Source organism: Echinops telfairi, unplaced genomic scaffold (genome assembly GCF_000313985.2).
Source record: "Echinops telfairi isolate 266 unplaced genomic scaffold, ASM31398v2 ScPeMD7_443;HRSCAF=831, whole genome shotgun sequence".
Lineage (NCBI taxonomy): Eukaryota > Metazoa > Chordata > Mammalia > Afrosoricida > Tenrecidae > Echinops > Echinops telfairi.
The window spans coordinates 34600114-34614189 of NW_022104341.1; the positions used below are offsets into that span (position 1 = coordinate 34600114).

General features: G+C 38.9%; 1 protein-coding gene across 1 annotated transcript in view; it reads left to right on the forward strand.

Moving 5' to 3' along the window:
- Positions 1–14076, forward strand: part of COL24A1 (collagen type XXIV alpha 1 chain) — a 411206-nt gene that overhangs the window by 300286 nt on the left and 96844 nt on the right. The window contains exons 42-45 of the mRNA XM_045292047.1: positions 5095–5148; positions 5248–5301; positions 7862–7915; positions 9211–9318. Coding sequence (XP_045147982.1) covers positions 5095–5148; positions 5248–5301; positions 7862–7915; positions 9211–9318 — 270 coding nt within the window. The remainder of the gene's footprint in view (positions 1–5094; positions 5149–5247; positions 5302–7861; positions 7916–9210; positions 9319–14076) is intronic.

The window sequence follows — 14076 nt, forward strand, 5'->3', positions numbered from 1 at the left end:
GTTGAACATGGTGGCGTGAACAGTAGAGTTGAGCATGGTGGCGTGAACAGTGGAGCTGAGCATGGTGGCATGAACATTAGAGTTGAGCATGGTGGTGTGAACAGTAGAGTTGAGCATGGCGTAAATAGCAGAGTTGAGCATGGTGGCAAGAATGGAGTGAAACCTTTGAGAGTGGAGCCTTTGAGATATTCATTTGCTGATGGGCCACAACTCAGATAAGAAGAACCAGCTGCAAAATTCTGCTAATAATCCCAACTTGAAATATATAAAATGTGAATCTACGAATACTGACAGTTGTCAAAATGAAATGGAACTCCTACAGGTTGATATCCTAGGCATAGTGAGCTGAAATGGACTGATAATGCACTGGAATCAGAAAATCGTGTTTACTCTGCCAGGAGTACAGTCAAGAGCAATGGCGTTGAATTCATTGTCAACAGGACATTTCAAGATCTATGTTGAAGTACAATGCTGTCTGTGACAGCTTCTCTGATAAGTTTTCAGCATATGTATTGATGAAGTCGGCTAAGAGGATACAATCCTGATGCACACCTTTCTTGACTTTAAACCATGCAGTATCACTTGTTCTGTTCCCACAACAGCTTCCTGATCCATGTACAAGTTCCACAGAGGCACAGTGAAATGTTCTGGAATTCCCCTTTCTCTCAAGGCTATCGATAGTATGTTATAATCCACACAGTTGAATGCCTTTGTGTAGTTAATAAAACACAAGTAAAAATCTTTCTGGTATTCTTTGCTTTCATATACTTGGTTTTATTTTTCTTTGTTTATTATCTGATATCCCCTACTAACTTCCCCGACTAACTTACTACTTACTAAAGTGTAAGAACCAAGAGACTAGAAATACTTTCTATCTTTTTCATCCTTATAAGCTTATCTTCTAGAACACAGAAATCCTGGCATATAGTAGGAAGTCAGTCAATAATTGTGTGAACGCTATGAGACTCGCAAGCCTTATGTCACTTCCTCTTTCATACCTCAGGAGGATTTTAAGAAGCCAACTTGATCCGCTGAAATGATATTAGACAGCACGTCAGTTTGAATCAGCACATTTGCGTGAAGGGTCTTCTGTATTCATGCCTGGTCTCTCTTCCCTTTCCAGTTATAATGTCAGTTGCAAAACAAAATGGTCATCCACTAACTTATGTGTTATGGTTCCTGTCTTATTTTTTTGTTCACATGTTCTCTGCCATTGTTCTTCACCTTCACTTATATAAATCCTATCTTTCCTTTATTAACAAAAATAGAATCAAATGTCAATGTTATTATTAAGGGATTCCTGGTGGTGTAATGGGTTACAAGTTGGGCTAACCACAAACCAGCAGTTTGAACATATCAGTCACTTCCATGAGAGAAGGATAAGACTTTCTGCTCCATAAAGATTTACAGCCTCAGAATTGCACATCCCCCCACAGAAGGGTCGGCGGGAGGAGACGAGCCAGTCAGGGTGCAGTGCAGCAACGATGAAACATACATTTTTCCTCTAGTCCTAAATGCCTCCCCCCGCCCCCTATCATGATCCCATGATATGGGAGAGAAAGGCTCAGCATCCTTGCTGCTTAAGTGCGTTCTGGCTCCTGATGTATCACTGATAGCTATTTTTAATAAACTGGTTTGCTCAAACCAAAGGAATCTGAAAACTGACTTTCACCTCCTAAAACTCCCTTTGAAGTAAGTGTTGACAATAACTGTACATGTCTATGTGCTGTGATGGCCATTTTATACCTTTCTATTTTAAAAGAATGTCTTATGTGTTCTATTTCTAATTTACATAGCCTTTGAATCTGTAAGCTTTTGATCCAAGAAATCCAGTGGAATTACTTGAAATTGCCTTTTGGGGAGGTCAAGAAACCAAGCAAACGGATTCCAACATTATATGAAACACCTCAAACTTCCTTAGCTACATCTATGTATGACATGACTTCACATATTCTCGGGAAAATCCTGCTATTGTAGCATATGTGTGTCTTCTATCAACTATAGTAGATTTGATCATTTACCCAACATAAACCAGAAAACTAGGTGCCATAGAAGTCATGTCAACACCAGTGCATGTCAGAGTAGAACTACATACGTCTTAGAACTTCCAATGGCTGATTTTTCAGCAGTAGATTGCCAGAGTTTCTGAGGTACCTCTGAGTGGACCTGACCCTCCAATGACTCCTAGCATAATTAATGTATTTACTGAAAATGAGCAATAAATTGTTCTCTAGGAAGAAGAAATGAATCTCTTCACTAGTAACAGAAGAGAAATGCTGCCCTCGGTATTTTAGACAATCAGATGTTCTTCTTAAATTCTGCATCAGAGAGAAAATTCTCCCTAGCTTCACACTGGCATCCCTCTATAGTGCAGATATCCTCATGATGAGGATTTCAGTCCCCGATAGCTCATGAACCAGTTTTCCCCACTTATTCCATTCTGTTTTATTTCATCTTAGCTCCTTAGGTTGCAAGGCTTTAGTGAGTTAGCATTTGGGGATGGTTTTACTCTAAACAGTCAGCTATCTTGTGTCTGACAACCACACTAATGCTCTTGCTTAGACATCTGAAAGTCACAAAATACCCACCATTTTCCCTTGCTAAGTCTTTCTACGCACAATTTCACTCAGGTGATGTTTTTAAATCATTGTTTTTCCATATGTAACTTACTATGATCAAAACACAAGTAAAATTTTACTGACTATAATTTAAAAGCAGTTACAAGAATCTGTCCAAAAATCCAAGTGGATATCTAAGAAGACGCAGAACAAAAAATATCATTGATAATCTCACCTGAACATTGGCTGACAGAAGAGCATACCAGGAAGATGTTTATTTGTGTTTTATTGACTGTGCAAAGGCATTTGACTGTGGGGAACATAACAAATTGCAGATAACATTTCAAAGAATAGGAATTACCAAATATACCTAATTGTGTTCCCGCAGTATCTGTACATAGACAAAGAGACAGTCATTAGAACAGGATAACTGTGTGGCTTAAAATCTGGAAATGTGGGTATTAGGTTGTATCCTTTCACCATTCTTAATGTGTGTAATCAGCCTTTACTGGACAAATAATCTTAGAAGCTGGAATATATGATGATCAATGCAACCTTGAGGTTGGAAAAAGATTCAATAACAAGCTGCAGTATACAGGTAGCACAATCTTACTTGCTGGAAATGAAGAGGAATTGAAGCATTTGCTGATGAAGATCCAAGAAAACAGATTTGGCTTACACATTAACATTTTAAAACAAATCCTCACAACTGAACCAATAAGCAACATCATGATAAATGGATTAAATATTAAAGTTGTCAAGCATTTTATTTTACTTGGATCCACAATTAAAACCCATGGAAATAGTAGTCAAGAAATCAAATGATATACTGCACTAGGCAAATCTGCTGCCAAAGACCTACTTAAATGGGGAAAAAAGCAAAAATGTCACTTTGAGGACTAAGGTACCTCTGACCCAAGCCTTGGTATTTTCAATCATCTCTAATGCTAACACTGGATACTTAGCAAAGAGACTGAAGAGCTGATGCATTTGAGTTACAGTGTTGGCAAAGAATATTGACAATGGATTACCAAAATAGCTAACAAGTCTGTCTCTGAAGCAGAACAACCATAATGCGCCTCAGAATGGAAGACAAGACTTCTTCTCACATGACCTGGGCATGTTATCAGAGGGACCAGTCCCTGGAGAAGGACATGGTGCTTAATAAAGTAGATCAGTGACAAAAGGAAATCAATCTCAATAAGGTAGATTAACACAATGATTGCATTAATGAGCTCAACCATGGCAATGATTGTGAGGATGGCACTGGACCGAGCAGTGTATGTTAGCAGTGTATTTCTCTGTCATACGTGGTGTCACTGCAAGTCAGAACCAAGTCAATACGTGGTGTCACTGCAAGTCAGAACCAAGTCAATGGAAAATAACAGTAACACAAGGTCATTGAAACTTAAGCAAAAAAAAAAAAAAATAGCTAGAATGACCTTTTTGTAACAAATAATAATCTTAGTCTGCGTGTGCAATCCCTTCTCCTACTCCAGAAAAACAAAAAAGAGCCTGATAATTCACTTTCCTAAGGCATTCTTGAGCATGGAGGAATAGAGTAATCTGTGGTCCAGAGGACAGTAGGTAAAGGAACGAAAGAGATAATTTAAGGAATTCTTCCTGTAGGACTCGCACTGCCATGCCCTGGACTGCTGGTAGTGTCTGATTACATGCTTGAAAAGCAAAATGTGGCAGTTCAGCATTCCTTAGGAGAACAAAGGTGAGGACAGATTGCTGAATGTCAAAGTCCTTTGATGTTCATTGGCATTAGATACAGTAACTCTCCCAGTCAATCTACTATTCAAAGACTACCAATTTAGTTCATAACAATGGAACCATCGGATATTTCCACACTAGGAATTGGTTGACAACATTAACTTGTTCTCAATCTCTTTATTATGTTATTGATTGCCAATATTCGTTGCCTGTGGCTATCATAGCAGATTGCCACAAACGAGGTGGTTTAAAACAACAGGAATGTTTTCTAGCGCAGTCTGGAGGCCACAGGTCAGAAATAAAGTTGTTGGCAGGATCACATCCCCTCTGGATGCTCCAATGAACAATCTTTTCTTTGGATGGCTATTGATATTCCTTTTGTCTACATCACTCCAATCTCAACCTGTCTTCATGTGACCTTCTCTGTCATCTGTGTCTGTCTCCCCTGGTGGAGTTTATATAAGGATATTTGTCGTTTGGTTTAAGGCTTATCTAGATAATCCAATATTACCTCATTTTTAAATCCTTCACATAAATGACATCTGCAGAAAACACAACACAGCACTTTTTTCAATAAGGCTTGAGGCGTAGGGTGTGGGTGTGGGAAGTGAAAGGTTGTACCACTTAACCCATTGCATGTATATACTAACATGAGAATATAAACTACAATCCTTCTGTCCTCCGTCATCAGTACCCGGGAACTATTGTGTTCTATCCTACTTCCAGGAATGAACCACGCTTTCTAATGTAAGTGATAGGACCCTATTCTTAAGTCATATATATCTATTTACTCTGATACAATTTTTTCTATTCCTAGGGTCATGTGGGTGTACCAGGACCAAGAGGTACCATTGGACAACAAGGGCCACCAGTAAGTTTTTAATTCTTTGTAATTGTGTCATTTAAAAATATAATGAAATTTATTTGGTCCCTGATTCACATGTGATTTCTGTTTTGGTTTCTATTAAAGGGCGAGCCAGGTGAACAGGGTGGACAAGGACTAAAGGGGGAGAGAGGCTCTGAAGTAAGTTGAAGGCGTTTAAGACAAATGGATGTGTATTGAGCTGGAGAAAGCAGGGTCAAAAAAAGTTGTTACTGACTTTAATAAAGTGATCACTCATGTCTCTCACCAGAGCAAGGATAGCTATAGGCATCTAAATGGAGTGTTTGTCAATGCCTGTTCTGATTCATGATTATTGATTGATTCACATGTTTTGATTATCATTCACATTTCGCTTTACCACAGGACTACAATACAGAGGTTTTTTGAAAAGTGCCTAAAGTTATTTAAAGCAAAAATATCAATGAGCCTTTAAACCATCATTACAGACTGCAAAACATATCAAATGATTTAGTTGTATTAGTACGGTATGTGTGGTGAATGCAAGTTTAACTATGTGACCCAGACTTAAAATTGGTTTACAAGATTGTTTTTAAATGCCATACCTTTGCTGCTTAAAGATTCGCCTGCCTCCATTATCAGCCAGTATCTGTCTTCCCCCAGCTTGATCCATCTCCCTGTGTGCCCACTGCTTTTGTAAAATGCCACTGAAAAAGGATTAGGCCTACAACCACCCCTATTTGGGTATGATTTAACAGAAAATAAAAGGAAAATCCTATTCCCAAACAATCTGATGCTCATAGATCCAGGGGTTGGAAGTTCAACATATCTTTGAGGGGGGGGGGGTGTTGGGAGGGGGGTGGCTGTTAACAGAATTCAATTCATAGCAGAGCCTTATCTATTGCTAAATTGTTTACATGTCTTTGGAAAATAGACATCTTTAAGTCACTTTTCTTATACCCTTTCCCATTACTTACATAGTTTTCTGGTTACACATAGTTGACGCCACTTTTTAAGGCAAGTAAAAATTGGAGGTGAAATTTCAGGCAAGTAAAAATTGGAGGTGGAATTTCTGATCCACATCTTTAAAAAACTCACTGACATTCTGATTCATAGTCACCCAATAGCACAGAGTTGAATCATCGCTGTGGATTTCTGAGACTAAAACTTGACAGGAGAAGAAAGCTTCATCTTGCTCCCTAGGAAGTCTTGGTGATTTCGAACTGCTGACCTTGAGCAAGGGTAGTAGTCCAAGCTGTTACCCACCACTCCACCAAGACTGATATGTGATATAGGCATCCTTATATCAATCACCCCAGATTAAATATCAAATGCTAGCATACTTTTGTTTTTTTAATCTCTTATGAAAAATGCCCCCATTTTTTCCAGGTAACAAGATATATTAATTCTTAAAATGTTTAAGATCATTTTCAGAAGATAGAGCATCTGAAGTTGTTGCTAAATGGACTTGTCCATAAAATTGTCTTTGATCTGACTAACTTAGTATCTCATTTTGCGGGAATTATTTTGTTTCTGAGAATTTCTGAAGATTCCTGAGTAACATTCCCGTGTTAACACTAGATTTTTTTTCATTGGTGAATGACATCATTCTTTTCCATATTTTCCTTCTTAAAATAGTTTTTGGATGCCATCGGCACAATGGCATGATGTGGAAAGGCAAAGCCCCTAACTATCCGGGCAGACGAGTTACTGCTGAAGCAATTAGGATTTAAGACATCTCCTACATGGAAAAACAAACAGTTCTGTGGGAAACTTGATGCATAAGTGTGTTCCCTCTGTGTGTCCAGAGAATCACATTCAGGCCATTGGTTCATGTCCCATCCTCCAGTGCCAGTCTCTTGTGAGCAGGAACTTTGCCTGTGCATTTCCCTCCATCTCAGAGTTCCTGGTACATCATTCTCCATGGGTGTTTACTGAATGAAATGTTGTCCCATTTCAGGAGGAAACCAAGGCCTTGCCTGAGGGTGGAAATATTTTTTAAATAATAGATCCCTTTAAAAAATAATGATTTAAGGAAGGGGGACTAGATGGAAAGTCATAGTTTATCTGGTCAAATTCTCATATTTTCAGAAGAAGTGGGAGATTCCCAGAAAGGTTAGATGGCGATCCCAATTACGTACTAGTCAGTGAGTGGAAGGACTTGCAGCAGCATCCAGGTCTTTTCGATGCCTTCAGCTTCTGATCATCAGTTGATGTATCAGTCTAGGTACTTTGGAGAAACAAATCCACACCAATTCACGTATAAGAGAGTTTTATGCAAAGAAAATGTGCATCACGAAAATATCCCAACCCAATGCTGCCCAAGCCCACAAGTCCAACATTAACCCATACCCAACACCAGTCCACAAAGTCCTTCACCTCACAAAACAGAGGCAATAATGCCGACTGCAGAAGGAAAGCTGAGTCAGTGAACGTGTAAGCATCTCAGCACTGGCAGGGGTCTCCACATGGCTGCTCCAGCACCCAGGGCTGCATCGGGATAGATCCATGCGGCTTCTCCTTGGGGATGTCTTGTAGGAAATCCATCTTGCAAGCTGAAGCAGGGAACTGCTAAGGCAGCTGCACCCGATGCAACCATCACAAAACAAGAGACCCGAAAACTAGAAAGGCGAGGCTTCACCACCCATTTATCCCTCCGCCTTTCAACCAGACCCACATGTGACTATCGGCCAGGCTGGCACAATTAACTAACTCAGTTGACAAGTGTGCTTCACATTTTTAGGGTCCTAAGGGGAAAAAAGGAGCAGCTGGTCTATCTGGGAAACCTGGGATTTCTGTAAGTACCTGGTCTTTTTATCATCCTTATGTTTCTAAATAGAATAGGCAGCTTGAACAAGAAAACGTTTGGAGCCAATTATAACAACTGTTGGGAAAATCAGATTGTTATTTTAAAAAAATAAATAAGCAAAAACAAGATATTATCATCTAACCCAAAAGCAAGTTTGTTCAAAGCAAATCCCTGTGATTGAAGGATGCTCTTTAAAAAAAAAAAGTTTTATTGGCACATAATTCATATCTCACACAATCGAATAGTTCAGTCATATCAAGAAGAGTGGTGCAATCATTACCACAATCAATTTTAGAACATTTTCTTCTTTCTCGGACTCATTGTTGTTAGCTCCTCATTTCTGCCCTACCTACCCTGCCACACACCCCAAGAAACAATTATGAAGAATGTTGTTTTCCTGTGTTACTCGGCCCTCTCTGATGAGGAATCTCTGAGAAATAGGGAGTGTGGACTCAGGGGTGAAGGTCAGAAATCTTTAAGCAATAATTTAAAAGGCATGAGTTGAATTTTAATTGGATGAATTGACCTCTCCTTCTTTTGGCAAATAGAACAAAAGGTCTTAGATAATTTTTTAAAATATCTTTCCATCACAGAACAGAGATTAATTTTGCATTACTCATCAGTAAGATACTCTGGCCAGGAAGGTGTGTGTTGACAGACTTATTAGCAAAGACTTCCTGCTATAGCCTCCCCTAGCCAGAAACTAGATGCCTATGTGGGGTGGCCTGGGTTGGCTCAAAAAGTGTAGAGAGAAAATGAACATAAATTATAAGCACATTCAGACCACAGTACACTTCTGATAAAATCCAATTTCCCTAGAGTAGAAACAATATGTTAAGACCTTTTCTCAGTCTTATAATTAGCTGATTCTAAGTGCCAGTAAAAAGAACAATAATTTATATTTTTGGAAAATAATAACTATGTTATTTTATAGGTGAATAACAACCTCCCCCCTAAACTGACAGGTGTATGTAGCTGATCTTTTCTCCAAAGCTGGGTAAAGCATGGGCCAATATAGTGAGAAATACCACAGAGTTACATTAAAGTGGAAAAGTTTACATAGTAAATCAGCTTAACCTTTGTGTTTAGGAAACTTTTAAAAATGGTCAGCAAATCCTGCTCTTTTGTATGCAAATATTAAATCACTTAAGAATCCAGGAAGAGGAAAATTTGTCCTGGGATAGGGTATTAAAACTATGTATACTTTTCTCCTCTAAAAATATTTGCTATTTAAATATCTATACAGCAAATGTCTATAATTCAAATAACTTTTCATTGTCAAGGGACTTCCAGGCCTACCTGGGCCAAAGGGGATGAAAGGATACACTGGAATTGATGGTATCTCAGGAACACCTGGAAAAGTTGGGTTGCCAGGAAAACAAGGACTTCCTGTGAGTAGTTTGAATATCTCTTTTCTTATGTCCAAGTGTGTTCTAGGTCTACAAATGTGTTTCCCAAAGTGGGTGATACTGCCCCCAAAGAGGCATTGAAACGATGCAGGAATGAGTGCAAAAACAGATACCTACACTTTATCCTGGATTATGGGTTATCGTATGACATTTTTTCATTGCTGGGGAGGTGGGTACTGGCTCAGTAATTTTTTTTCTGAAAATGGAGTGGTATACCAAACAAAATTAGGAACCTATTTTCTAGAAGATGGCTATTTTGGCTATTTTCTTATTTTCTATTTTTGGTATTGACTCACAATAAACTAATCATTTCTTGAATGGCTGTTTACAAGTTGTACTTATGTTTGTACCAAATTGATTTCCAGATATCAATAGGGACATTTTCTTGCCTATTTCATATCTAATAACCTGTAGAGTGTGTCTTAGGCTCTCTAAAGACACAGAACCAGTGAGACGTATATGTGTATGTTTATATATACTCACATATGCAAATATAGATGATTATATTAGACATAATGATATATAGTATTTTATGTTATAAAATTATATGAGTATTAATTATATTTAAATTTATTATATTTTGAACCAATAAAAAATATATTTGCTCAAAGCAAGACTTTATCATTATATTACCATTAAATGAACACAGAAAATATTCAATGCTTATAAAGTACTAAGGCTGTAAAAAAAGTAACAACAGTGAATGATTTTTGGCAGACTCTATCTTGAGATATTGCCAAGGCCTAAATGTTTCCATGTTTATACATGTATATCTGTAAAGGTTGGGCTGCCAGAAAAACAGGGATTTCCTGAGTAGTTTGAATGTCTCTGCTTTCTATGTCTTAGATGCACTAGGACAATGTTTCATACACACACAACCTGACAGAGTTTGGAGCTCAGCAGTGTCTTTGGAACAATTAGGCTCTGGCAATAACTCAAGATAGATTCTGACAAAAATCATTTACTATACTTTTACAACCATAGTACTTTACAAGAATTGAGTGAATCCTTTCCCTGTGTTCATTTAGCGGTGGTTTTAATGACATAGCCTTATTTTATGCAAATGTTAACATTTTTCATGTGTGTGGAAATATAAAAATCCTGACATCTTGGCCTCACTTAACCTCTTTCCTTCTCCAATGTCATCCTGATCCAGATATGTTTTTATTACCACAGGACGTGTTTTCACTCCAAGTGTCACATGAATTAGCCACACATTTCAAGAACCCAGTACATTTTACCCCGTAATTTGCCCTGTATCATCTGAGTCCTAAATGCCAATGGAGGAAGAGAAAAGAGATCTTTATTTATTTTATTCTTCTCTTTATATTTGTGCTTTGTTTTTAATCCTAGGTTTAGACAGTTGTTGAGCTAATTATATTAATTTAGAACCTTTTTTCCTGTGGTAATAATTTCTTTTAGAAGGATTAGTACCAGACTAGTCCTAAAGAGTTATAGATTGGAGATGTCCCAAATGCCCAACTCTTCCAGTACATGACGTTGTTCCACTTTCCCCACTCCTCGTCCCTGGGTTCTGTGATTTGCTGCAACATTTCACAGGAACTCAAGAAACTTTGAAGAAATGTCTCGTGTGGTCATGGGTGCTGTTCAGTCCAAAATCTGAGTGTCGGTCATAGGGGAAACAGATACAGAACCCAGAGCCAGAAACTAAAAATGTCCCACGGCCACAAGAGGCCTTCTTGCTTTCACCAAAGCTCAGTCGGGAAACAGAGGCCAGGCTTTCGAGGTGAAGTGATGAATGTGCAGAATTATGTGGTGCCACCATTATATCCACACGCAAAACAAAGAGTGTGGCCGATCCAGACCCTCTCCTGAGGTCAGCTCTGAATCCCACCCTCTTCTTGTTCTTTGGTAGGGAAGGCCACCCAATGAGACGATAGCCAGAGGCTTGTAAAGTCCAGAATTAGAAACATCGCATAAGGATACAGGCTACGAGGACCACGTTATTTGGCTATGATTCATGGTCAGACTCCAGTTTTTGCATGGACAGCCTATTCTTTGACTGATTCATTTACTTTTATCCCATTCTCACTTCCTTCTCCCTAATATCTGCGTTTATATATAATATATATACGTGTATATATAATAAATATATATACGTGTGTGTATATATATATTATTATTGGAGGTATAGGTCCAAAAATACAGGAGTGTTCATTGTGTATTTGTCTTTCATTATGTGAATTGTTTCTTTTTACCCTAAGCACTAAATTGTTAACACTATATTGCTATAGTATGTCAGCTTTGTCATAAAGTGTTATACATCAATCAGGGAATTCTGACTGTTGTACAATACTTCATTCTGTGTATTGACTACTTCTTACCTCACAGAACTACTTTTAGTAGGAACAGCAAACCGACGTCCAAAATATGTGTCTTCCTGTGGGGACAATCATAGTCACCTCCAGCGAGTTCTGCTGAGAGCATTTCCATGTTGGAAGCTTGATACTGACCTGTGTGTTTGGCAATGTGGGCACTTGGCAGGGGTGTTAGCCAAATCACTCTTGATGAGGAAACGTCACATGGTTGGACTCTTACCTATGGGCCCAGTGAGTATGATTACAATGGGGCAAAAATAGCATTAACTGACGTCTTCACGATGGGCCATCTTGTTTGTCCAATGACTGTATTTACTAGTAAGAATTTACATGGAATATAAATATGCTCACACTCCTATCCCATTGCAAGAGCTCCATATACATCTCCGTTCCCAGTCCTAGTCTTATCCCTAGTCTTTCAGCGGTATATCCAAATCCCTGACTAACTGATCAAATTAACCCTCGGAATTAGCATAGTTCCATAACTCGGGCCATTTCTCTTATTGCCTTACCCCAAATTCTGCCCCTTGGAAAGAGTTCCCCTCACTAAACTCTTTCAGAAGGTAATGCCGCAACCTTCCACTTCTGGTTGATGTTTTCATTCCACACAGAGCCATCCATAAATCAGGCTCAGCTTTCCCCCCACCCCATTAGCGGGTAAGCAGAATTCCCCAGGAAGGCTAAAGGTCGGAGCAACGGCAAAGCAGCAGGAACAAGTTCCAGGGTGTTCCGATTGCCTGCTCATGCCTTTTACGTGTTTCTCTGAACCTGGGAGAGGCCAATCTCAGTATACACGACGTCCTCGGAGAGGGGAACGCCGCTGTGCACATCCCAGTATAGGTTTCATTAGAGCAGTTACCACCCAGCTTATATTGGACAGGTGAGGGCCCGTCATTTCAGTTTCAACTGGAGTAATTCTAGAGCTGCTTTCCAAGTGGAGGTTTATATTTGATGGAAGAGAGCAAGACTTATATTCCAAACCTTGTTTAGATTTTATATGAGGTAATAACAAAGTGCCACATACTGACCGTAACAGCCAGAAGATTCTTCTGATCTTGGATCTGGTGTAGCTGAATCTGCTGTAGAGCCACTTCTTGCTTCAGTGCCCATTCCAGCAACATTAAAGAATACCCAGCAAATAGGTAGAAATGGCATACGCACATGAGGTATAAGCAGATTCCAGAAGCCAGAGAGGTGTATCAAATCTTGTCATTGTTAGGTACCATTGGGTTGGTCCTAACCCAGGGTGACCTATGTAAAATAGATGGAACACTTCCTGTTTCTGCACTATCTTCATACTTGTTGCTGCAGCCACTGTGCCCATCCATCTCATTGATGATTTTCCTCTTGCATTGAACCTGCATTTTACCAAGCATGATGTCCTTCTCCAGAAACTGGTCTCTCTTGATAACATGTCCAAAGTACGTGAGACAAAGTCTCTCCAACCTTGCTTCTAGGAGCATGCTGCCTGTACTTCTTCCAAGATGAATTGGGGTTTTTTCTCTAGTAGTCTATGGTACTTTCCATATTTTTCGCCAACATGATCATTCAAATAGAGCAATTCCTCTTCGGTCTTCTTTATTCATTTTCCATCTTTCATATACATATGAAGTGATTGCAAAATGCCCTGGCTTAGGTCAGGTTCACCTTAGTCCATTAATTGTCATAGTCCTTTATTGCAGGGTAAAGTGAAACTACTTGTCTCCACTTTCAGAAGGGTATCATCATTTGTCCCCAAACTACTGCTGTTAGGAACTTGGCCTATTTGGCACTTCCCCTGAACATTTTTATTCTTATCCTCTTGTACATCTCTAGGGTGCTTGGTTTCGGTTTTGTTGTTGTTTTATATATATATATATATATATATATATACCATATCATTCCATAATTCAATCATGTCAAGTACAAGTGTACAACTGTTACCACAGTCAGATTCCAAACAATATTTACCTGTATGGACTCCTTTTATATATATATATATATATATATATATACCATATCATTCCATAGTTCAATCATGTCAAGTAGGATTGTGCAACTACTACCACAATCGGGTTCCAGACATTCTTTTTCTGCAGGGATTCCTTGACATCAGCTCCCTTTTATCCACCCCCATTGCCCACCACCGCTGTATCACCCCCCCTCCTCCTGAAACCCTTATTCTACTTTTTTGTTTCCCCTCCATGTTCAGTTAACCTAATGCTATCCATCTAAGGGCACGACATGATATTTTGTAAGATAGCAATGTTGTAAAGGTATCTTTCTTGCCTCTTGATGACAAAGAGAAGAGTTGAGTTGGCATGGCATTGGGGTAAGATAATGAAGGAATGCTGTGTTTCTTTCCACGTGAAGACAAACGGTTTCTGATTATCTTTACTGATAGGAATGTGGACAGAAAGCA